Genomic DNA, 24,590 nt, shown 5'->3' with positions numbered 1-24,590 from the left:
ACATAACGCAAGTTAGTCTCAAGCTCTGAAACATTCTCTGTTAAGATAACTGAAGCAATATGGTGAGAACTCAAGCCATTTTTTATTATTTTGTTATGGACAAAAGAATGGTATTTGATTGATAGGTACTTCGTGCAGTTGTAAGGTCCTGCCTCCCCCCAACCTTTCCTGCCCCTCTATTCTTGTAGTCAGGGCACAAAATACTTAAGCAGGTTGTCAAATACTGTGTCTGGAGAAAATTTCCTATATCTCCTTCTGACAGTACTTCTCCAGTATTTTGGAGAAGTTTCTTACTTGTTAATCAACAATGAATTACAGCATTTCCCCAGATGACTTTAAGCTTCAGCTTACTGTATAGAGGGAGTGAAAGACCAGCTCTTTCATTACGCACAAAGCGTAACTGCACTTCTTTTAAGAGTACTAAGTATGTATTAAATTTAGATTATTCTCTGTTAAACATGGAGCAAGTAGGTTCCAACTGAAGGGCACGGACTTCACCATTTGTAGCATGGTGCAGGAGTTTCAGTGGAAACAGTTATCCTTTATACTGTTGCAGAAAGGCATAACTACTGTCTCTCGTAAGTGGTAGCATTGCACTGCTAGAAGACAACCAGTCTGACTAAATACTATACGTAACCCTCTGTGAAACAGGCTCCGTTCACTTCTCTTTCTGGAAAAGATACTGACAAGGTGCATTTCCATATTCTGTGCTTTACATTTGCTGATCTTTCCTCATATGACAGAATAGTGATTCCTTTTAAAGGCTTCTATCTCTGAAGCACTCATAATACAAACAAGACCTTTGTATTCTGGACTTCAAGGTTTTATCACAATATTAGCCTTTACCATGGGCATTGAATTTTGTTTCTGGTTTTGGATACTTGGGTTTTTTTTTTTGTATTTTTTAGTTTGCTTTGTTTCTGACACTAACATTTTTAAATACAAGCTCATTCTTTTAGTCATTTTGGGCTTCAGTGTGGATGCCTTTAAAATCCATGAAAGAAAGCTTTGTGTTGTATGATGTGCAAGAATGTACAATTCTTAGAGATTGTTTTAGCACACAGTTGGTATCTTTAACCTACAGGTTTTGCACCCAGAACTCACTGATTCTGTTTGATCTGGGTACTGGTGATGGGTAAAAGATCTGGAGGGAGCTGAGGGTTATTTGTATGTGCTGTCATTCACAGTATTAGTGCACCTGTCTGCACAAAAATGTTCTTTACTTTCTATCAGAGGACATGAGTAAATATCTAGTCAAATAAAAAGATACCTTACCTAAGGCTGTTTTGTGATGAGGTGTATCTAAGTAATAGCTTAGGTTTTAGCAGTGACTCTATGGTACGAAGTATTCAGCAGGTGAATTTGATTGGTTTAGAAACATATAAAAATCCTCAGGGGCTTAAAAAACTTTCTCATGTTAACATCACAGTGTTTCATGTAAGAGTTAAATTGTATCTTGTGTTGACAGTGTCATGAATTAATTATATATGTTTCTGAATGTATTTGATTTGATTAAGTTAACATAGTCTTGGATTCAGACCAAAATTCCCTCTTGGTCTGAGCATGCAAATTCTAAAGTTTTCTGCAAGGGAAGAAATTCTCCATGTATATTGCCTGGTGTTTAGGAAAAAAAAAAAAAAAAAAGGAAAAAGAAAAAAGAAAATTTGGCACTTTCAAGGCCAAGCTCTTGATGCAGCAGATGAAGCACAAGATGTAATGATCTAAAGCAAAGTTAGTGAGGAGTGGAATAACCATTTACAAATTATTGACATTAAAATTGCTGTTCTGCAGAAAAGAGCTCATGATCTGCTCTGAAATGAACGTTATCTTGCCAACTAGTATTTTCATATTGTATGTATTGCTTTCCCTTGATGCTTGAAAGCATCCCCCCCAGCAGACTTAGCTGTACATCAGTGTTGCTTCATGTTTTCTCTGTTCTTTCCACAGTGGGAGCCGTTTAGGAGGCCTTGTTACTGTGGCATGTTTCTTTTTCAACCATGGAGAGGTAGGTCTCCCTCTGCAACCACCACCTCCTTTTTTCTTTCTTTTAAGTTTAAGCTAATACTCATTTTCTTAAAGATAATGATGTTGGTTATTTGTTAAGGGATGAATTTAAAGGGAGTGAGACATTACTGAAAGTAAAATCGGGCTACAACTCAAAAATGCATAACACATGAGTGCTCACATACACACACAGGCAAAAGGGCAAATAAATATAGTACTGGTATATTATAGCCAGGATACACAGCATTTAGAAACTGTATCTATATATATACAGAAAGAGAATTCCAATGCTAAACTTCTTTAGTAAGCTGCATTACAGATAAAAACCAAACAGAATTATCACTTAAAACATCTCCCTGTGTCCCAGTCTCCCTGTCATATCATTGTTTCATACTTTGGAAGAAAATTCATGCTTTTATTCTGATACACTTAGGCAGTGTTTCTGGGTTTTAATGTTAATTTTGTGTATATAAATGTATATAAATATTTGTTCTATTTTACTTAAAATGCAGCTGTAGTGTTAAGATTTTCTAGCTGGAAACTAGCTACCTTATAATTTTGCTAAGGGTTAAATTTATGATTTGTTTTCTTTACTGAGCTGAACTTGACAGAAAACTGAGTAGGAAGAATATGAAATTGCACATAACAAAATCACAGATGCTTCTATTCATAGTGAACTTTGACAGTTTGCTTATGAAACAAAAATCTGTATGATGAAATAGCTATTTTAATTTTAAGTTTAATTTGAAATATGTTTCTCTATATATTGTCCATCACTCAAGCATTTTATTTGTCAGGTCCAGACCAGCTAAATGTTACAGAGTTTCTGCACTGTTTTTTTAGTGCTGTAAGAGGGTAAATACAAAGTTTTTGGGAGGGTTTCCATTCTTAATGGCTTTCTGAAGTTAGGTGAATGTTTTGTCCTTTGCTAGGAAATACTGATTGAATGAGCACTGTCTTGCCAAGCCTGTAAAAGTGATAAAATGTAACTTCAAGTTGAAAATTGCAAAGGCAGTGGTAGCAATAATGAAGGGAAGCATTTACTTCACAGGCAGTTCTGCCCATAGGAAACTCTGTAGAAGAGCTCATCTCTAGGGGTAACTTGGGGGAAAAACACAATAATGTGTGTATTTTGAAGAATGGCATGAAATTAGGTCTGCCTAGCTCTACACAGATGGCATCTGGGCTTAGGTGGAGCTGAAGTAGGATGACCCTGATTCAAGCTCAGCTGTATGGATTTCTGGAGAGCAATAGGGCTTACTTGCAGAGGTGCAGTGTCAGATTTCAGCTGGCTCTCTGCATTTGCACTGCACTTAATGAGTTAAGTGTTTGATGTTGTTGTGCATATAGAGTTATGTTAATACATGTACTTACGTGTATCTAGGTGGTCTGGCTTCATTGTGCATACTGTTGGATCTTGTGAGGGATATGCATGCACATGTGTTTGTATAAGAAAGCTGTTTTATTTAACTCTTTGATTGTGGAAATCATCTTGCGTGTGGTTCAACAGCACATACAGTGATGCTCAACCACTTGCTGAAAATTTGCTTTCGTTTTCTGGAAGGTTAGGACTGAGCATCTCGGATCTAATGCTTTGCAGAAGTGGTTAGCCTTCTGGCATTGAGCTAATGATCCTAAGGCAGTATGTGTTTGTGTTGTGCTTGTGCTACTGTGTTTTAATGATTTCAAGCTTAGATGGAGCTGATGTATTTATACCTGCAGCAAAGTTAGTTTACAGCCTTGATAAATCATCCACAGATGATTTAGAGTTACATTCCAAATATAGAAGAATGGTCTACATTAGTCAATCTACTTTTAAGGAAATGCTTCCTTTTTATGGTTTTATATGCTCATCATTTCTTTCCTGTCTTTGTCTCCTCTAGTATTGAAAGATTTGGTAAATGAAATGTTGCTATAGTCTTGAAAAATAATCAAAAAGACTGCTTTAGAATAATCATCATTATATTTATTGCTAATGAAAATAGTATTAAATAATCACATCTGTGCAGTCAGCCGGAGGCAGCATATTAGTATATATGTTTATGAAAGATTAATTTTAATGGTAATCTTGATGCAGCTTTTACAGAGAGTGCTTTTAGACAGCAAGGACTGTGATTCATGTGATGAGCTTCTATACTTTGCATTTATTTTACGCTATTAATTTCATATATTTGTGAAATAGCAAGACAGTAAACAAGGAATGGTATCACGTTGGTTCTGATGGCTTCTTTGGCAAAACAGGATTTTGAAAAATGATTTTAAGTGAAGAAGAAACATCCTGGCATCAATATTGTATAAGATTTCATAGGTTCCTTAGGGTTCGTGTTAAGTTGAATGACATTCTTTTTTCTTTTTTCCTGTAGTTGTAGAGAACCTGTTTCTAATTGTTAGTGCAAATCTCTTGCTAACCATTTCAAACACATTTGTTTGTATGTCAAAGTTGTTCTGTACAGTTGTAATCACACTTTTGATGGTCAGTGCCATCTGCAAGCACTTTTTATATAGAGCTGAATATAAACAATGAAGATGATAGTTATGGCTGAGCCATTTGCCATGAACCCCAAGAAAAGAATAAAAAAGAAAAAAAGGCTTTTCAGTTGACTTCATTGTATTATGCTTTACTATATTAGGGTTAAAAAGCAAAGGATGCAAGTTAGTATAAGGTCTGTAAGAGCTTAATTTCTTGTGTTCAATTCTACCTGCATGTTTTTGAAGGGCAGCTTTGGATATTACACTTTCTGTGCTTTTACTAGTAGAAATGTGAAATGTTCATAACCTATAATGAAGAGTATGTTGGTTTATCCTTCACTTCCTTTCTCCACACACTTTCTCCATCTAAGTGTGGCAAGTAACTGCCTGAATTTGAGAATGGTTTTCATTTCTTGAGTGAGTTGTTAGTTTCAGCAGAAGCAGGGACAAGCAGCTGCTGTTCTGGCTTTTTTCTTGGATGTTCTCTAGCTGCCACATTTAATTTTGGAACAGCAGTGATCTATTTTAATTAAACAGAGCATCAGAGACCTCAAGTCTGGAAGCCGCTTCCTTTTTCCTTCTCTTTTATGCTTCCTGGCTTGAGGTTTTTTTAAGTTTGTGAGCAAAATCTTACATAGCTTGTGGGTTTTTTTGTTGTTTTTTCTTTTTTTAATTGAAGTATCTGTGGTCCATTTTTCTGATATACAAATGCATTGTTTTATGGAAATGTAGCAGCAGCTGTTATCATCTAACCCAGTTCTTATTTTTAGTGCACTCGTGTCATGTGGACTCCACCTCTTCGTGAAAGTTTCTCATACCCATTCCTTGTGCTTCAGATGTTGCTCTTGACCTATATCCTCAGGTACTACTCAGTTTATACTTAGCTCTTTACAATTATTTAAAATGTTGAATGTCATAAGACATTTATTTAAATGCATTTATGTAAGTGCCTCTGTGTGCTATAGCAATGATATTATTAACATAGAAACTTTCCTGTGGCTGTTACATTGCAGACGCTGCACCAGTAGAACTGCAGTCATATTACTCACTTATTAAAAGGAAAAAACTTTGCAACTTGAAGACATGATTAAAATAAAAATCAGAATTACTGTGTTGGCAAACACGTATCTAAACTAAAAGTCAGAATGTTTGGTTGATGTCACTTCCTTCCCATGAGAAACAAGCTGATACTCCATCAATTGGTTTTGTGCCTCTTGGAGAGTGGTATGTTGGTTGCACTTAGAATACGCCTATGCTATGCAACAGAGGATGCTATAGGCACTCATAAGCTAGTATGTTTGTACAGTTTTCTGACTAACTAGTCTAATTAACTAGTTCAATGATTTAGAGCAACCTAATTACATTAATGCAGGGATGCTCTTGAGTTCTTAGCCCTGCTTTTCCCTCGTTTCTGGCTTGCAACATGATTGCATTATTGTCTTGCCTCTGTTTTGAAAAATAAGCATGATTGTTAATACTTGAGGGCTTTTCCACCAGGTCCATTGCATCAGATTTGCAAAATATTTGTGATTTAGATGAACATTATACATGTAGCCTCAGTTTTTCCTTTATTAGCTCATACTGATTTGTAGTTATTGATGATTAAACCAAAAATATTTCCTGGTTGTCACGAACTTGTGGTTTTTAGGTGAGGAAAAGCTACATACTGTGTAGAAAAATTTTTTGAGGATTTGTAGAGTGATTGCTAGATGTCATATCTGTTCATTTAATGCTATATTGTGAGGTCAAACAGAAACAGAGGAAGTTACTCTTTAAGTTAAGGTGGTCAGAGCGCATATTCTGTACCTATAATTATCACACTTCTGGATTAGATAGTCACTCCTGTTCTTCAAATCTTGGTACATAAATAGTAGTTGGGCTTGCATATTGATGAGAAGTATGTATTAATCTAAGCATTTCAGAACAAGGTTCGAAAGAAGGGATAAAACATTTTAAGTTCCTGTTTCTCAGTTACAATTCCTGCGTCAAGAGCAGCTCTGTTTAATGTATAGCAGTATTCCAATGAAGTATAGGAACTATCTTTGGAACAGAGATTAGAACTTATATTCTCCATTATTCATATCACTTGTATCACATTTGTATCATGTATTACTTAATGCATTAGACTCATGCTCAGCATGACTTCCGATAGAAGTTAATCTTGAGGCTTTGTAAAAGATGCTGAAAAAATATATAAATATGGAAGAAATGGGAGACAGAGGAGTGAAATTGCTTTCAAATGCAGACTGTTCTGAGAACAGTTATGATCCCAGCTGAAATGGGAATGGTGGTGACATGCCTGTAGGTGGACGGCTGCAAGTGACATAGGTTGGCCTGCTGTATTGCATGCTGCCAGGAGAAGGCTTGTCTGGTAACGAGGGACTTAATAGTTAAGAAACATTAAGCATCAGAACTATTAATTTTAGAAACTGATGGAGAATGGATATTAAAATTACTTGAGCAGTGTTATTTGTGGTTGATCGCAATTGCTAGCTAAGTTCCAAGGTAACTTTGGTTTTGTTGCAGTCTCAATTGTACTTTTCAATAATGTGCAAACACCTGTGTAATTTTACTTACTGATGCCTGTTCTGTCTCTTTTTCCCAAGGATTCCGAATATTAATACAGGAAGCTTGATTGCACTGTGTGTTTCTAATATCTTTTTCATGCTTCCCTGGCAGTTTGCTCAGTTTGTTCTCCTAACACAGGTAAGATTATATTCACCTCTTTGTTTTATCTAGGCAAATTGACTGTTATGGACAGACAGCCACTGGATTCACAACTATACGGATGCTTTCCTCTTAGCCAGATTTCATTTTTGCACTCAGGAAAGATTGACACCATTTAGCACATCAATATTTTTCTAGTTTAAAACTTAAAAATTAACCATTTACACCACTCAGCATTCTGTTTCTAGGAGCAGAAAATTTACTTTTCCCTTAAAAGCAGCCACCAGCCTGAGATCAGTATTAGAACAAGTGCAGAACAAGAGCAAACTTAATATATTGAAGTACAGAAATAAACAAGGCATTTATCTTGGATCTCTTCAGGCTCTCTAAATTTTTAAATGGAGCAATGTTTGCATGGCATGTAATATCTGGCATGATTTTGCATGATTTCCTATTTAATTTTGATAAGCCTGTCAATCGTGGCATAATATTACTGTCTGAGAGCTTAAACAGTTGAGATAACTTTAGCAAGTGTTGAAATACAGCAAATGCTAATGTGCACAGAAGGATAGTGTCATATAGCACACTTTCTTAGTGTTAAAACTAATTGAAATATAGCCCGTTGATTGAAATCTGTCTATATCTCCATCCCTTTTCATTTGTCTGTCTTACTTGGATGTTGCCTGGCTTGAGTTGACAGCTTTGTACAACCAATATATGCTGTGGTATGAAAGTTTTCTAACTGCAGAAGAGGAAGCCATTAAATTCTGTAAAATATTGTGAGAAAGTTATCACTGTAACACATTCAAATGCTGGGCCTAAAATTTGGAATTACACATTCATAATGTCATTAATTTCCCAGGTGGCTTTTAGTAGAATCCTAGAGTAGTTAGGTTTGGAAAGGACCTTAAGATCATTTAGTTTCAACCCTCCTGCTGTGGGCAGAGACACCACACCCTAACCCATGTCAGCCAAGACCCCCTCCAGCCTGGCCTTGAACACTGCCAGGAATGGAACATTCACAATAACTAAGCTGTCTAATCAATGAATCTCATTTTTCTCAGCAGCAAATTATGGATATTCCTATACCTTGCTGAAAAGTTAAGGCTAAAAAATGTTGATGAAAGGTTCTTTTGGTTGTTTGGGGAGTTTTGGTTGGTTGTTTGGTTGGCTTTTTTACATCTAAGGGTGAAAGATGATGTGTTAATGCTGTGTTTTGGTGACTTAGGTTTTTATAAGTACTTAGCAAAAAAGTAGCAAAAAAAAAGTTAATGATTCTTTGAGTAATCTCTTTTCAGTATGAATAGTTAATGATTGTTTCAATAATCTTTCATTTTTGTATGAACGTGTATACCACTGCAGACTGTTTTAACTTCTCTTTCACTTTTGATTCTAGATAGCTTCATTATTTGCTGTGTGTATTATGGGTTATATTGACTCCTGCAAATTACAGAAGATACTTGCTGCTCATATGGTAATGCTTTTAAAAAAACTTAAATCCCCTCAAATAGGTCAGAACACCAAAAGACCCTGTTTGTCTGCAGTGTTTTCCTTAGTTGCAAGGTGGTTGAAAAGATACAATAATAAGGGATGGAGGGGCCTGTATATGAATATTTGATCTTATGCATATTTATATCACAGTGTCAGAAACTAGGATCCCTGTGGTGCACAGAAATTTTTGAACTCCGGAAAACCTGCCAACCTAAAAGATGTATAGAAATATTATTCTCTCCTTTCTGTCTCTGTTCATGGACTTGAAGATACTGTCTCAAGCAATGCACTAGAAAACAGACCAAGTAATTAAGCTTGAGCAATAAAAGGTAGAAAAGGCAGCTTTCGTCTCAGACCGTAGGTTAGCAGAAACAAGATAATAGGTGTTATTAAGTCATAATTAGAGAATACACTCTTTATCACTTGGGGTGAAGAACCCCAATTAAAATTGGACTTGGAAGAGTACTGTAGTCTTGACCATTCAGAGACTTTGTGGCTGGGGAGATGTTTAGAAAGGAGGACAAAGAAGATAAACTATTAGTCTGAGGGAAAACTGTTTTTTCATAAATTGTTGAGAAAGCAAGGGAAAATAAGTAAAAAGTATGCAAGTTTCTGCATAATTATCTGATTTTCAGGTTTAAGGTTAAGATATTGACAAGTTTTGCTGTTTAAAGTGAGATTACTTGCAAACTCAGCAAAAAGAGAATGTTTACCACAGAAAAGCTTTGAGCTAAATTGCATTTCATATGTTTTCAAATGTATTTTGAAATACAGGAAATGATAAAATAAAGGAAGTGGCAAATTCTATCTTTCTGATATAAACCTGGAACACCAAATGCTTGCCAAGAAAACTTGCAAATAATCATCTTAGTTTAATAATCTTCTGACAGAAGCAGTATGAAATACTTAAGCCTTTCCACTTATGTCAATAGCTGTATCATATTTTTGGTGCCAAAGTGTCATAAAAAGCACTTTTCAGATAGCTAGGCAGTTAGGTTATATCACAGAGAAAGCTTAATGAGGCCGTGTACATTGCCAGTCCATGTTTTGTGGTGGTTTTAGTTTTTGCAGTCACCCCCCTCTTTTGTGTGGAAAATGAAAGCTTATGTGAGATGGGGAATAGAAAAGCTTGCATATTTTAAAAGTAACTACATTCTTGTTCTTTATTCCTCTATGTAGAAGACAGATTGATCATTGATTTTGCTCTCCAAGATAGAAAATGTAATTCAGCTTGTTTTCTGTTAAAAAGAAAGCACAGTAGGAGATCAGGATGGCAGATAAAAGTTGTGTATCAGCCGTGACTTTCAACCTCATATAATTAAGTGCGTATAATCACAGTGCTGTTTCCTTGCCTTTGGTGAAGAGTATATGTTAAATATATACTTCTCAGTTTGGAAGAAAGAAGACAACAAACATTTTGTTCTTAATTTCTGTGTTTGGCCAGGATTCCGAAAGATAACAAACAAGATGGAGAAATAATACAGTAATTTACTGAGTACGTTAGGAATAACTTCAAAACTGTAGCTGTTGTCTCACGTGAGGTGAGCTAGTTTTATGATCAAGTGTTTTTGTCTCTGAAGTACTTCTAAAATATAAGTTAGCATAATAATCTATGCTTGGCTATCTGTTGCCATGAAGTCCTTATAATAATTTTTTACAGACCAATTCTGTACACTGGAGTATTAGGCTTGCACTTGCTGTGAAGTAGGTGTCTTTAAATTGAAAGCTGTTGATACAGGGTAAATATTAGACTTGGGCAATTCTAACCTTTTCTATTTTAAATCTAATTATTTTTATTTTCTTTCAGGTAGCTCTTGTAGTGTGTTTTATTCTGATGTTTGGTAATTCAATGTTATTGACATCATATTATGCTGCATCTTTAGTAGTTATCTGGGTAAGTTAAGAAAAAAAATCATTTAACACACTAAGACTGTAGTGCTGTACTGTTATGTATGTGTTGATGTAAAATGTGAAACTGCTGCATTACCAGATAGTTGAGAAATCTTTCACATGGGAAACAGAATTATACTTACAAGATATGTTATGAATGGGTAAATACTAATTTAAAAAAACATGTTTTTTATACCACGACCTCTTCATAAGAGAAATTAAGTTAGAGTCATGGAACGGCTTGTGTTGGAAGGGAGCTTAAAGCTCACACAGTTCCAGCCCCCTGCCACAGGCAGGGACACCTTCCACTAGAGCAGGTTGCTCCAAGCCCCTGTGTCACAGAATCACAGAATCCCAAGGGTTGGAAGGGACCTCGAAAGATCACCTAGTCCAACCCCCCTGCAAGAGCAGGGTGACCTAGAGTACATCACACAGGAACTTGTCCACGCGGGCCTTGAATATCTCCAACGTAGGAGACTCCACAACCTCCCTGGGCAACCTGTTCCAGTGCTCTGTCACTCTTACAGTAAAGAAGTTCTTCCTGATGTTAACGTGGAACCTCCTATGCTCCAGTTTACACCCATTGTGCCTTGTCCTATCACTGGATATCACTGAAAAAAGCCTAGCTCCATCATCCTGACACCCACCCTTTACACATTTGTCCAACCTGGCCTTAAGCACTGCCAGGGATGGGGCAGCCACAGCTTCTCTGGGCACCCTGTGCCAGCACCTCAGCACCCTCACAGGGAACAACTTCTGCCTGAGAGCTCATCTCAGTCTCCCCTTTGTCAGGTTAAAACCATTCTCTCTTGTCCTGTCCCTACAGGCCCTTGTCCAAAGCCCCTCTCCAGGCTTCTTGTAGCCCCTTTAGGCACTGGAGCTGCTCTAAGGTCTCCCCTCAAGGAGCCTCCCCCAGACTGACCCAGTCCAGTTCTCTCAGCTTGGCACCAGAAGTGCTTCAGGCTCAGTTCTCTTGTTATTATATTTCTCCTCTTTTTATAAAATAATATTTGTCACGTATGTATTCTTGACCAGAGTAATTGGGAGACAGGAACATAAGCAAGGACAAGTTTAAATGCTTCTTTACTGATTGTGAAACCAGAAATGCAGGACAAGTGATGAAAACTGGTTTAAGATTATTCAAAACTGCTGAGTCATACTGCCCTGTTAGTGAAATTACTCACTGAAGGCTCATAATCTAATAATTCATTATCTTAATATTTCCTTAAATAGGAATAACAACTGTCAACCTCCTTCAGTTTCCTGTAGATTCTCTTAAGGGATTTATGTACATAGGAAACAGGAGATAAGATTGTGTGGACAAATCTAGTTTAGCATACTACACATCATCTCCATTTCTGAGTCTTGTTGCTTCTTCAAGAAGCCTGGGCTGTAGCAGCAAATATAATTCAGTTTCCCGTTGGCTTTGATTTAAAAAAGCTTAGAACTGTGTAATATAGAATTGTACTCGTTAAGGAGAATAGTCTTCCATTAATTGTTTATAAACTGCAGTAAAAGATTTTATCTTAGTGTATTTTGCCAATGCAGGATGAAATCATGATATTATATATTCATATTTAGTTTGTATTAATTATGTAGGAGGGGTTAATAAATAGCTGTGTGGTAGAACAAACAGAAGAAAACCTCTCATCCAGGGTACTAGAATATCTTGTTTACTATATGATACCTGAAAATGTACATTGATTTTATTGTTAGGGAATTCTTGAATTGAGCCCAAAAGTCTTGAAAAGCAGCAGAAGAGAAGTCTATGTATGGGTAAGGAATTTCCTATATTTTGAATTTCAGAATATGGCTTTTTGTTTTAGTGAAATACAGGAATAACTTCTGGTTTAGTAGTAACTGTACATACTTGCTTTATACTTTCTTCAAATTCTAACTTGAGATTATCTTGAGAAGGTACTATAAATCAGCAAATTCTTCCAGAGATTTGAATGACAAGAGTAGTACAGCCTGATAATATGGAGAGGCTATTGTGAGAAGTAAGCTTTACACACTGGTGTGTGTGAAACAGAATTGTTGCCCCTACTTAAAGTTTAACTATGACACCACCTCTACTACAATGCTGTGTGCAGCAGTACAGCCATAATATAAATCAGTTGCACAGCATTATTTCATCTGCAATAGAAAATACAAATAAAACATTAAAACACCCCAGAGTACTGAAGTTTGGGGAGTGTAATTGGTTAGGAATGATTGTGTTTATTGGTGATAAGATAGGGAAATTTGTAACTTGTAGCTAAATTTAGTGAGCCTTTTAAAAAAGGGAATGTTTCCTTAGAAGTTTGTTGAGACATGTTCATTTCATTCTGAATATATATATATATTCTTTTTAAGGTCATTGAAGGATGTGCCTGGTTATTTGGGACAGTCACCTTGAAATCCCTAACTTCCTTAGTGTTTGGGATAGCTGACGATGTAAGTTATCCGGGTATCTGTTTGGTGTCTTCCAAAAAATGTTTAACTCTGAATTGGTATCTTACTGATTCACTTTCCTAAAATCCCAAGATTTGTTTTGCATAAATGGGAGAAGGATTGAATATTTCCTTTCTCATTTGCTATATATTACTACTTTTTAGGTGTTATCACCACAGTTTGTATAAAGACAAATATTTTTAGTCATATGTTAGTAAACACTCTGGTGTGTTTGTTTTTAAATCTGATTTAGAGAGCTTTGTTTTGGATATCTTCTACCTACACATTTATTTACTCAATTTCTTAGTTCACTTTCCTCTGAAGCTAATTTTTAAGACACTTTTGAATTGCTTGTTGTAACTAGGGCTCCTTGCTTCCCTTCAGCTTCTTTATTGTCAGATGCTACTGTTAAAAGCCTGTGTACAGATATGCATCAGGGGCAAAAGATGGGAAGCTCATACCTTAAAATAGGAGTATGCATAATTATTGTTGAACCCAGTTGCAATGGTAACAGCCTTTTTCAGTTGTTTTCTCCTTTTTACTTAACACAGTCCAAACCTGTGTTACACTCAAAGATGTCATGTAATAGATTTTTGGTGTTCCTATAACAGTGTTGTAAATGGCACAAATTTCTGTTCTAATTAAAAATGTTTTTCATATATATTTAAAGTACTTCACTGTGGAAAACAGGTCAGGTTTTGTTTACTACATCTTTTCTTCTTTCTTCTTCTTTTCCCCCCTGTATATCCTACCAGGCTCATATAGGAAACATATTAAAATCTAAATTTATTGGCTACAAGGATTTTGATACATTAATGTATACCTGTGCTGCAGAATTTGACTTCATGGAAAAAGAGGTAATTAGATCAAATAGATGATTATGGGAGAGGGAACTTGTTCTATCTTAAGTCATAACTTAAAACATCTGAGAGCCATAACCTCCTACTGCCATCAGAAGTTCAAGTACTTAGTCGTGAAATTAGACTAATTAATGGACTTCAGCTAAATTTAACTGGTTTGATTTCTTTTAAATGAAGTGAAACCAAAACCAAGTTTTGATTTTGGATCTAAGAAGTGTGCTTGTTTGAATGAAAGAAGTGCTTGCTCAGGGATATATGAAAGGTTACTTCAGATTTTATGTGGCTGTCAGGAGCTGGTTTTGAGTATATTGAAAATAAACTGAGAGCTGCAAAGATCTTGTGGTAGTTTTAGATTACAGAAAAGCATCCTAGTTTCTTAATGTTAGTAGACTTTTCTTAGTTCATCAGTATCTAGTTAGGCATAACCTATAAGCAGTCTAAATTTCAAAATACAGCACTCAAATTCAGATGAGATACAACTGCTTTTCAGTCTTTGGATGGCTTGCCAGAGAACTGGGAATAATTTTCTAATGACCCCAGTATTATTAGTGTGTGATTGCTGAGTGGAGTTTGAATTTCTTTAAGCTTGCTTGTTCATGCTGAGTATTTAATTTTACATATTGCTTAAGGAAGAACTCTATATAGTTTTCTTTAAAATTACCATTAAAGTAATTGTAAGTGAATGGAAAACAATTAATGCAGTTTATTTTCATCGTAGACTCCAGTAAGGTACACAAAGACTCTTCTATTGCCAGTTGTTCTGGTGGTTTTGGGGGTAATCATCAAAAAGGTAAGTGATTGATTTAATGAATCATCTTTACCTTGAGTTTACTTTTCTGATTGTTTTGAAGGGATCATTACATACTTTGAGATGGGAAGAAGTTAATGTGGTGGCTGGGTGCCTTCCAAGCCAGGCTTATTCCCCATCCTCAGGGGAAAAAAAAAGCCTTGAAAAAGGACAGGGAGATCACTCACTGATTCAGTGTCGTGAGCAAGACAGACTTGAATTTGGGAAAATGAATTTAATTTATTGTCAGTTAAAAATAGATTAGAATTGTGAAAAACAAAAATCAAACATAAACCACCTTCTCTTCAAGCCCACCTCCTTCTTCCCAGGCTCAGTGCACCCCTTTCACAGAGTGCAAGTCTTTGAAGAACTGCTCCAGCAAGGGTGCTTTCCATAGGGTACAGTTCTTCAGAAACAGACTACTCCAATGTGGGTCCCTCATAAGCTGCTGCTCCTGCCAGAAAACCTGCTCCTGTGTGGGCTTCTCTCCAAGAGCTGCAATTCCTGCCAGGAGCTGCAATTCATTCCAGAAGCTGGGCTTTCCATGGGTTTCAGCTTCCTTCAGGTCATGTCCACCTGCTCTGGCATGTGGTCTTCACAAGCTGCAGGGTGGTCATCTGCTCCAGCATGGTCCTCCATGGGCTGTAGGTGGAAAACCTGCATCACTGTGATCTCCAGAAGATGCAGGGGAACCTCTGCTCTGGCACCTGGACCTCTTTCATTGACCTTGGTTTCTTCAGGGATGTTTCTCTTCCATTTTTCCCACTGCTGCCCAGTATTTTTTATATTTTCTTAAATCAACAGAGAAACCACCAGCATCAGCTGATGAGCTCAGCTTTGGCCATTGGTAAATCTGTTTTGAAGCTGGCTCTGACACACAGAAGCTAATCCTGCAGCCCCTCTGCTACCAAAACCTTACCATGTAAAGCCAATGCAGTTAGATAAAATGCAGGGTTTCAAAAATATCTACTTAAAATTCTGTGTTCTCTTTACATAGATTTCTGTACAGGTTCAGTCCTGAGTCAGTGATAAAACTTGCTTTGATGTTAAGTGCCCCCCAGAATTTTGTCACTTAAGCTGATGAGTGCTATAACTGAAGTTTATAACTGTTTTTGTAAATTTGATTATGTATAATCTGTGTAAAAACAGCTTACAGTTTATACAGGAACAGATGGGATAACTGCTAACCGCCTGGCTAATTAAACATCCTCAAAAAGAAGTTTCAACTAAAACATTGCATGCCTTTTATCTCACCATTATCTTCCAAATGAGATTACTCAGGTGTAATTTAATGTAGCAAATGTTGAAAATGCTTTAGAAGCTTTAGAATGCTTTTGAAAGTTTATTCATACTTGTTGTTGGCTCTTGTTTTCTTCAGGCAATTAAACATCTTACATGGTCCTTATCTCAGGCAGGCCAATGTGAAAGGTAAATATTGTCTTCCTTTTCAATGTAAAACTGAATTAACTGCTGGAAGTTTGATTTGCTGTCTGATAAATAATTCATAATTCTACATTATGTTGGTCCTTTTGAGAAGTAAATTATGTATAGTTCAGTCACTGAATGGTTTGGATATGCTCTATGTGGTATTTCTTATAGGATGTTTAGAAGTAAGTTTAGCTGCTTAACTTAGTTTTAGACATCTTAACCCTCTTCCTAAATCAGTATTTATTTATGTACCTATTTGCTTTTCTCCTATAATTAGTGAATGAAAATTCTTCCCCATTAATTTTTTCTTTCAAGGTTATGAAGATACCTGAATTTCATTTTTAGGAAGGGATCCCAACCAGATCTGTTTTATTTTCTAAGTATCTGTAACCCATGCTCTACCTGTCACAGCCATTTGGCATCATTTGTTGGTGCTGTGATCAAGAGCAATCAGTTTGCCTGACTGAATGTTGTCATTTCCCTGACATATCATTGACCATTTTGGTGATTTCTGCTTACCATCGTCTAATGACTGTTACCAAAATTTCCACAGTTGTGAGCAGGATTTAGTATCCTGCCTTCACACGTGTTTTTGAAGAACAAGTATACTTGATTTTGACTCTTCACATTTGTATTTCCTTCTGAGAATCCAAAATCAATCTATATAGTACCTGGGTAAACAAGTGACTCTACTTTTGGTATCAGTGCTCTTCCTGTTTTATGCTGCTGAGGTTTAATTTCCCTAATAAGCTGTTCTATAGATAAAATAATGAATGGAAGTAATTAAAAAGCTGCTAAAATTAATTTCAGTTTTCCAAATTTTTCCAAATAGATATAAGTATTGAGGAAGACAGTTAACTGATTTGCAATATATTTCAAAGCTTGCTATAGAGGGGAAAAAACATAATCTGTGCAGGCACTGACTTATGTTTACTGGATTAGCTTAGTCGTCTATAGCTGCTGTAGATAACTTCAAAGTAAAACCAGGGCTTCTGTAGTACATAAATAATGTGGTTTTCTGTTTTTCATTCAGAGAGGAACATTTTAACCAGGGTGAGGTAAGATTCTTTTTTCTACACAATTTTATTTGTGTGCTAATGCAGATATTCCAGTATTGATATATGGATTGCAATAGTCTGATGCTGATACGTGGTTTATTTGAAGCTAAGTTATTAGTATCTTTTATTCCCTCTGGGTCTCGTACGTCACCAGAATAACTCTGGAATGTTGAACAAAAAGAAATATACTGGTTAATGGTGGGGTGGCAGTGTAAGAGAGGGGTGTTAGGCTTTTGCTGTAGCAATGCGGAAAGATGTTGTAGTTAAGACTGGACTTTTCGTTTTCCCAATATAGACTAAGAAGGAGATTGATTCCTTTACTGGGGTTTCATGTGACAGATGTTAAAATTCTGTTTAGAGACATGCCATAGTGAAAAGGATTCTATATGTGGTTCTTTTGATAAAGGTATGCCAAAAATTGTACTGTATCCAACTCTGGAGTCCTCAGCACAGGAAAGATGTGGACCTGTTGGAGCCGGTCCAGAGGAGCTCCTGGAGATGCTGTGAGGGCTGGAGCAGCTCTGCTCTGGAGACAGGCTGAGAGAGCTGGGCTGGTTCAGCCTAGGGAAGAGAGGGGGAACTTACTGCTATCTTTCAGTACTCAAAGTGGGCTTGTAAGAAAGATAGGGACATACTTTTGTAACAGGGCCTATTTTCATAGGACAAAGCATAATGGTTTTAAACTATCAGAGAGCAGGTTTAGACTGCATACAACAAAAATATTAGTTATGTTGAGGATAGTGAGACATTGGCCCAGGCTGCCCAGAGAAGCTGTGGCTGCCTCATCCCTGGCAGTGTTAGAGGGCAGATTGGACAGGGTTTGGAGCAACCTTCTCTAGTGGAAGGTTTCCCTGCCTGTGGCAGGGAGGTTAGACTAGATGACCTGTAAAGATCCCTTCCAAGCCACCCCTAGGATTCTGTGAAATATAATTGAATGGTAGATCGCTTGTGTGGATTCTTTATTTGCAATTAAATGAGTGAGGACAATGTAAAATGTTCTTAGCAGCAGTTTATTTGTGGCTTGTGCTATGGAGTCTCATGCCATTCAAAATGTGATAATCAGAACCATTTTTGCAATCAGTACTTTTATCTCTAATTTACCACAGCACTTGTGGAAGTTCTAGGTTCAGTGTTAAGAGTGGTGACATCTCTGATACTGTTTAACCGTTTCTGAAAACACTAAATAAAGCTGCCTGTGATTTTGTGATTGCCAAGGATGATTTTATTTGCTTCTTTCATTCAAACCTTAGGTATTTTAGGTATTAAATGGCAAGGTCCCTTTGCCTCTATAAAGAGCTTATACAAGAAATGTTACGTGTGTTATTGCCTGCTTATGTTTTAGGCTCTTTTGCGTAGCTAGCCATTTCTTCAGCTTTTTTTGGGTTTATTGTTAATGTTTGTCCTTGCACAAATGGAAAGTATGCAAATATTCTGTTTCTGTGTGTTTGTTGGGGTTTTTTTGCAGCTGGTATACCATGCACTGCAGCTGTTGGCATACAGTGTCCTAGCTATTTTAATCATGAGACTGAAACTGTTTTTGACGCCACATCTATGTGTTATGGCTTCCTTGGTGTGTTCAAAGCAGGTAAGGTCTGTTTTTAATCATGTAGCTGTCTCACTACTTATAATATCACCCAGATATATATCTGAAAGCAGATTTCTGTGTGTGTAATTGCTGAATCTGAGTGTACTAGTTAGAAATAAACCAGGTTATATTATTTGTTCAAAAATGTGGTTACACAAGTTCTGTTTGCCCCTCTCCCCAAATAAAGCAAATGTCATATTTCATGCAATTCGTCCAATTGCATTATTATAGGGGTTGAAATGCTGTGTATTGAGCTTGTGCATAGGAAGTCATTGACTAGATTTTACTGTATTTACACTTCTGTACCATTGCAAGTTTTTTATTGACTATTGATTTTATGCAAACACTGTTTGACTGTTTACACTGTGTTTTCACAGCTCTTTACAGCTTACTGCCTTTGTAATTAACTACTCATTTCACATATTTATGAGTATTTGCTCAGAGCCTCCAGCAAACTATCTTTAACAAAAAAGCAAGGGACACCTTTTTCAGTTCAAGAAGTGGAAGAGTAGGATATAAAGCAGCATTAACCTTATATCCCAAAAGTCTGCTTTTCTGATGTTTTTGGAAGTTTGTAGTACAATCTCTAATCCATATACTACAGGTAGGAACTCTTGATATAAATAGGAGATAAAAACTGTAAAAGTGCAGTTAGCATTGTTGAATCATCTTTACTTGCAGACTTTGACATATTGACATATAATACAACTTTAAAAGCTACATTGGCTTTCTGGCTTTTAGAATTACAGATATGATGCCCTACACTCAGTAAATATGAATACTTATGAGATCTCACTGAAGTTTCGCGGACAAGCAATAGCAGAGATGTTTCATATTATAATATATGTTAGGTTTCTTATAGAGAAATAAAAATGAGTTGTGCTACATACAACATTGCAGAATTGTTGTCTAGAATTAATTGATGCTTGCATTGCAGTTGTTTGGATGGCTCTTCTGTAAAATCCAGCCCAAAACGTTGGTCTTTGCTATTTTAGCATTGATGGCTATAGAGGGATCAGCAAACCTTCAAACCCAATGGAACATCATGGGAGAATTTAGCAATTTGCCACAGGAGGAACTTTTAGAGTGGATAAAAGTCAATACCAGACAAGGTAAACTGTTGAATAATGTATGATGTTCCCCATTTACCATCATAATGAATATGTTACTCTACCTATTCAAGAAAAAAAGATGTATTAAATCTCTGTTCTTAGATGTTTAATTATCTAATGAGGACTCTCCCCTCTTAATGGTTTGCTTTTTGTACAGGATTACTGTTAAGATATTGAAGGTTGCTTCTCTGCTTTTACTGCTTGAGTCTTCATTTCAAACATGCCTTTCATTCTGTATTTCAGATGCAGTTTTTGCAGGAGCAATGCCCACCATGGCAAGTGTTAAATTGTCTACACTTCGGCCTATTGTAAATCATCCTCACTATGAAGATGCAGGATTAAGGTAGATTTTGAAGTTGAGGGTTTCTTTTTATTTGCTATTCACTCTCTTAATTTTGATGTACAGTAGGAATGTTTTCCTATTGTATTGTAAGATTTATTCAAACCCCGTAGAATTCTATTTGTGATTTTAGTCAGATTGAAAGAAAACATTCAGTGTTTCTTCAGGATTTGTGTTTCTCAGAAAGGATATACTGTAGGATAGATATGGCTTCCAACCTACTGGCAAAGAAAATCAGGTTATAATTATGGAACTGGAATTAATGTGTGCTGTTACATCCTTTCTCCATTCTGGTTACTCTTTACATTGCAGACAGACTTGATTTTTTTTTTTTCTCAAGATAGGCTGTTGCATTATTCCTTCCAGCTTTTAGTGCTTAGTTGTCAATTTTTTCATGGTAATATAGATAATTATTGAATTATTAAGATGAGTTGAAATTGAAATTTTATGGAATTACTGAGTTTTATACTTTATTTTCCAAATTTAAATGGATTTATTTGAAAAGCTCATCAATTTCCTTTGTTAAATATTTTTTATCATAGCATTATTTTTTGGTAATTTCATAAAACTGGTTAAAAGCAACAACAAACAAAACCAAAACTGCAACAAGAAAACAGAGGGATAAAGGAGAGGATTAGTTTTACATGCTGTAGTTCCTTAGTTCTGTCTCTAGCATTAACTGGTTTTAACTTTTGGTTAGCTCTGAACTGGTCAGGCAGTTGGATGAGAGATGATCACTATAGATCCCTTCCAACTGGAATATTCTATGGCAAAAATACAGGGCATGTTCGGGGAAAATAGAGATGAGACAGTATCAGAAAATGAGCAAGAGTCAACAATGTCATGCTTTGCACAATCAAAGGCAGATACAGCTGGGTAATACGAACAGGATCAGGGTTTACAAGTGATGATTTTGCTTAATTCAGCATAGGCAGACATCAGGGCTTGCAATCTGCATTTAAAAATGTCCAAACAAGGGTGATGAATATGAACTTTTTGTGGAGACTCTGGGCAGATAATTTCTTCTGATCACCTCCAGTCCAAGCAAGGTCATTCCTAGCCTTGAATATTATATGGGGAATGAATTCCTTTAACATTTTTACATTTTCTGTTCACAGTAACTATGGATCTTGTTACAAAGTTGTCTCCTACTAAAGAACAAAAAAACCCAAAGGGCCGTATACATTGTTCTTGGAATCATATTTGTGAAGAAATGGTCACATTAAAGTAAATGGCACTATGAATTTAAACTTTGTTTTAGCCTAGCTGTCTTGTGAAATGAAAAGCCTTCCTGTCCAGCTTAAAGCTAGAGCTTCCATTTTCATGCTGTGTTGCTAGCTAACTTCTGTATTTCTCTTTTTGAAGGGCCAGAACTAAAGTAGTGTATTCCATGTACAGTCGAAAACCTGCAAAAGATGTGAAAAGAGAATTGATAAAACTAGGAGCAAATTACTACATTCTGGAAGAGTCATTGTGTGTAAGCAGAAAAAAGTGAGTCATCTCTCTCTAACAAGAATGAGGTGCTGCTCAAATACATAGCCCAGTATTCGTTGGAGCTTTGCAGTGTTGATCTCTGCTTTATTAAAGTGTCCAAAACACATTTTGTCCAGATATTGATAAGTATAATTAACTTACCCACATTAGCAACCCCGTGGTGTTTGTGTGCAGCTGGAAGCCGTGTTGTGTGTAGTTTTAAACTTCAGTGTAAAATACAGAAGAGATTCACAAAGGAAACAAGTCATTATCCTGTGATGGCAAGAACTGATGTGTGTGTATAATGAAAGCCTAGTATGAATAAAAGGTGCAGAGTAAAAGACAGCTTCAGCACTAAAATATGACCATTGCTTGTCACTGCAAATTTTGTCACATTTAAGCTGTCCTTAAAGAAAACCTCTGTGCCTTCTCAGCCTTACCTTTTCCTTTTTGTCCTTTAGAACATGATTACTTTGGATTTTTGATTTTGTTTTGTTTGCATTTAGAATCTGTTCTCTTCTTTGCTGTTATCTTTGACAAAATTAGGAAATTCTCAGCAGTTCTACCTTTGAAAGATGGCTGCAGGGAATTGATGTTGGCTAAAAGCAAAGAGTCACTACTTTTTGTGAAGGTGGTTTTATTTCCTGAGTTTTGTTTAGAAATACTGAGTGTGAACATCACCCTCCATTTTAAAGGAGGTTTTAAGGGTCCTGGGTAATGTGTATTGTATAATTTGAATTGGTTTATGAGCTTCCTCCTCCACATTGATTCTTAATAATAATATCACCACAAAAGCAGCCTTTTTTTTTTCTAAACTATATGGTTTTTGTTGTCATTTCTTCATTTTTATTTTCTTATTCGTCTGTTTTCCAGGCCTGGCTGCAGTATGCCTGAAATTTGGGATGTTGAAGATCCTGCTAATAGTGGCAGAGTTCCTTTGTGTACCCTTATGAGCAAGGATTCCAGGCCATATTTCTTCACAGTATTTGAAAACAGCAACTACAGAGTCTTAAAGATTCCAAGGGAATAACATTTCAATGCAAAGAGCCACCAGTCTTTCAGCTTTTTAAAGTAGTCACTATAAGAATTCTACATCAGAAATACCTTTTCTACTAGACTTAAAATGGAAAAATGTGTATTTTTTTTTTACCATTTTAAGTGAATTCTGATTATAGAAATATCTTAAACCTAACAGTTTGGATTTCTATTTCAGGGTCAGTCCCTTGAGATTTGCTATGCAAATGATTACATGTTTGCACATTTTATTTAACACTGATCCAAAAAGAGTTAAAAGTAGCTATGGAAAGTAACTCCATTCTCAAAACCAATGCTATTGTGAAATGGGACTGTCAGAATGTCTTAGCAAAGCAGGTTTGTTTAAAGCTTTGGTGCTAGCAGCTAGGAACAAAGGAATGGTGCTATAGCATCTGGCATCACATTTCTCATGTCACTTGCATTACCTGTCTCCCTTCTGGACAAGGTGATACTATAAATTCTCTTAAAAGTCACGTAGTTTCACTAGTCATGTCTGAGAGAAATACATGTTTTCTTTGAGAGGATTAAGAACATTCATCATTTTGGATCACTTAACAAGTGCTTTTAAGCTTGCTTTTGAAATGGAGAAAACTTTGTAGGCAGACTTGAAACTTCATTATTTAGGTGCATGTTCTTGGAATCTTATTGATATTAAAAAAGATGACTAATAAGGGTAATATTTGCAGTGAGCAATAGTTTAGCTTCTCAGTGTCCAAGGATTTTTAGCATTCGTATGCATTCAGAATAAGCTGGCATAACATACATGACATTTTTAAGGGAAAATGCTTTATTCAGGAAAAATCTGTCATAGCCTTAGAAAGATTCTAAAATAAATCCTTCACTGCCTTAACTAGACCTTCAGTGTCTAACTTGATGAGAAATTACCTTCAAAATTCATGCCCTATTTTCTTTCCCTGTGTAATAGGTCCTACCTGGATTTTATCATCAGCATTAAAGAGGAATGAAATTTAACCTAGTTTGTGGTATGGGTGTAGTCAGTTGTGTGGGTATAATTGCCCCAACTCTATTAGACTGGTTGTGCAGTTTTCCTGTCATCTTGGTGTCACACCAATATTCTAGGTAATAGAGGATTCACTTTTGAGGTACCCAGTCCTTTAACTGACTTGATAGAATTTGTGTGTGTTTATTGCCATTGAGAAGTATCACAGTAAGTGTCATTCTACTTCTAAAGTCGAATGTTTCTCTGTGTATCATTCATGTCTTGATTTTGTTTTCACTTGTTTTTCTTTGGTTCAGACATCAGTCTATTGGTGAGACTGGTCTTTTTAGCCCTACTAGCATCTAGCAATATTAGATGCTATAGGAATAGCATCCGTCACACGTGTATCAGTATCAATTAAATGGGATCCTATGATAAAGTAGTAGTGTAACAACGGATGAGTATTCTAAGACTTCTTATTTTTTTAGAGATCTGTTTATTGAGAGGGCGAGGGAGAAGGCTGAAAATGCATTAGCTTTTTAACTTTTACAGAATAGATTTTGGAAACATTTCTATAAGGAAACCTATCACAAAAAGGGCTTTTGGGAAGTCACTTTTTAAAATGTTAATTGAATTCAAGGAAGTGGGGGGAGGAAATCTTTATATAAACATTGTGACTTAGTGTTACAGCACAAAAAGGAACTGTATTTTTATGAAGTTTATGCCAACTGTTGAAATGTACTTACGTGGTTAAATAAAAAAGAAAAAGATGAAAATTGTTCTCATGTTTCTGATGGATGCTGCATTTCTGCTCTTCTAGCTATTACACTGAAGTTTAATACAGTTGCTACAGCAGATGTGATGGAAGCTGAACCCTGATAATTAAACCAGACCTCCTTTTTATTTGGCATATCAGTGCAGCAGTATGTGAAATAACAGAAAATGTCAAATACGTGTTTACAGGCAAAGTGAACTCAGAAGGCAACTCAGAACTCTTTCTCTTGTTCTGACTTTCTAA

At 36.2% G+C, this 24,590-nt stretch overlaps 1 protein-coding gene across 1 annotated transcript in view; it reads left to right on the top strand.

The window, feature by feature from the left end:
• Nucleotides 1-24,348, top strand: part of DPY19L1 (dpy-19 like C-mannosyltransferase 1) — a 41,962-nt gene extending 17,614 nt beyond the window's left edge. Inside the window, exons 8-23 of the mRNA XM_034065336.1 lie at nt 1,948-2,005; nt 5,244-5,335; nt 7,080-7,179; nt 8,537-8,614; nt 10,439-10,525; nt 12,238-12,297; nt 12,877-12,957; nt 13,710-13,811; nt 14,533-14,604; nt 15,980-16,029; nt 17,063-17,087; nt 18,553-18,672; nt 19,610-19,784; nt 20,028-20,127; nt 21,490-21,615; nt 22,471-24,348. Coding sequence (XP_033921227.1) covers nt 1,948-2,005; nt 5,244-5,335; nt 7,080-7,179; nt 8,537-8,614; nt 10,439-10,525; nt 12,238-12,297; nt 12,877-12,957; nt 13,710-13,811; nt 14,533-14,604; nt 15,980-16,029; nt 17,063-17,087; nt 18,553-18,672; nt 19,610-19,784; nt 20,028-20,127; nt 21,490-21,615; nt 22,471-22,627 — 1,483 coding nt within the window. The 3' untranslated portion in view covers nt 22,628-24,348. The remainder of the gene's footprint in view (nt 1-1,947; nt 2,006-5,243; nt 5,336-7,079; nt 7,180-8,536; nt 8,615-10,438; nt 10,526-12,237; nt 12,298-12,876; nt 12,958-13,709; nt 13,812-14,532; nt 14,605-15,979; nt 16,030-17,062; nt 17,088-18,552; nt 18,673-19,609; nt 19,785-20,027; nt 20,128-21,489; nt 21,616-22,470) is intronic.
• Nucleotides 24,349-24,590: the final 242 nt, after the last annotated feature.

This window comes from Melopsittacus undulatus, chromosome 1 (genome assembly GCF_012275295.1).
Source record: "Melopsittacus undulatus isolate bMelUnd1 chromosome 1, bMelUnd1.mat.Z, whole genome shotgun sequence".
Taxonomy (NCBI): Eukaryota; Metazoa; Chordata; class Aves; order Psittaciformes; family Psittaculidae; genus Melopsittacus; species Melopsittacus undulatus.
This window is presented reverse-complemented; position numbering and strand designations above follow the sequence as displayed.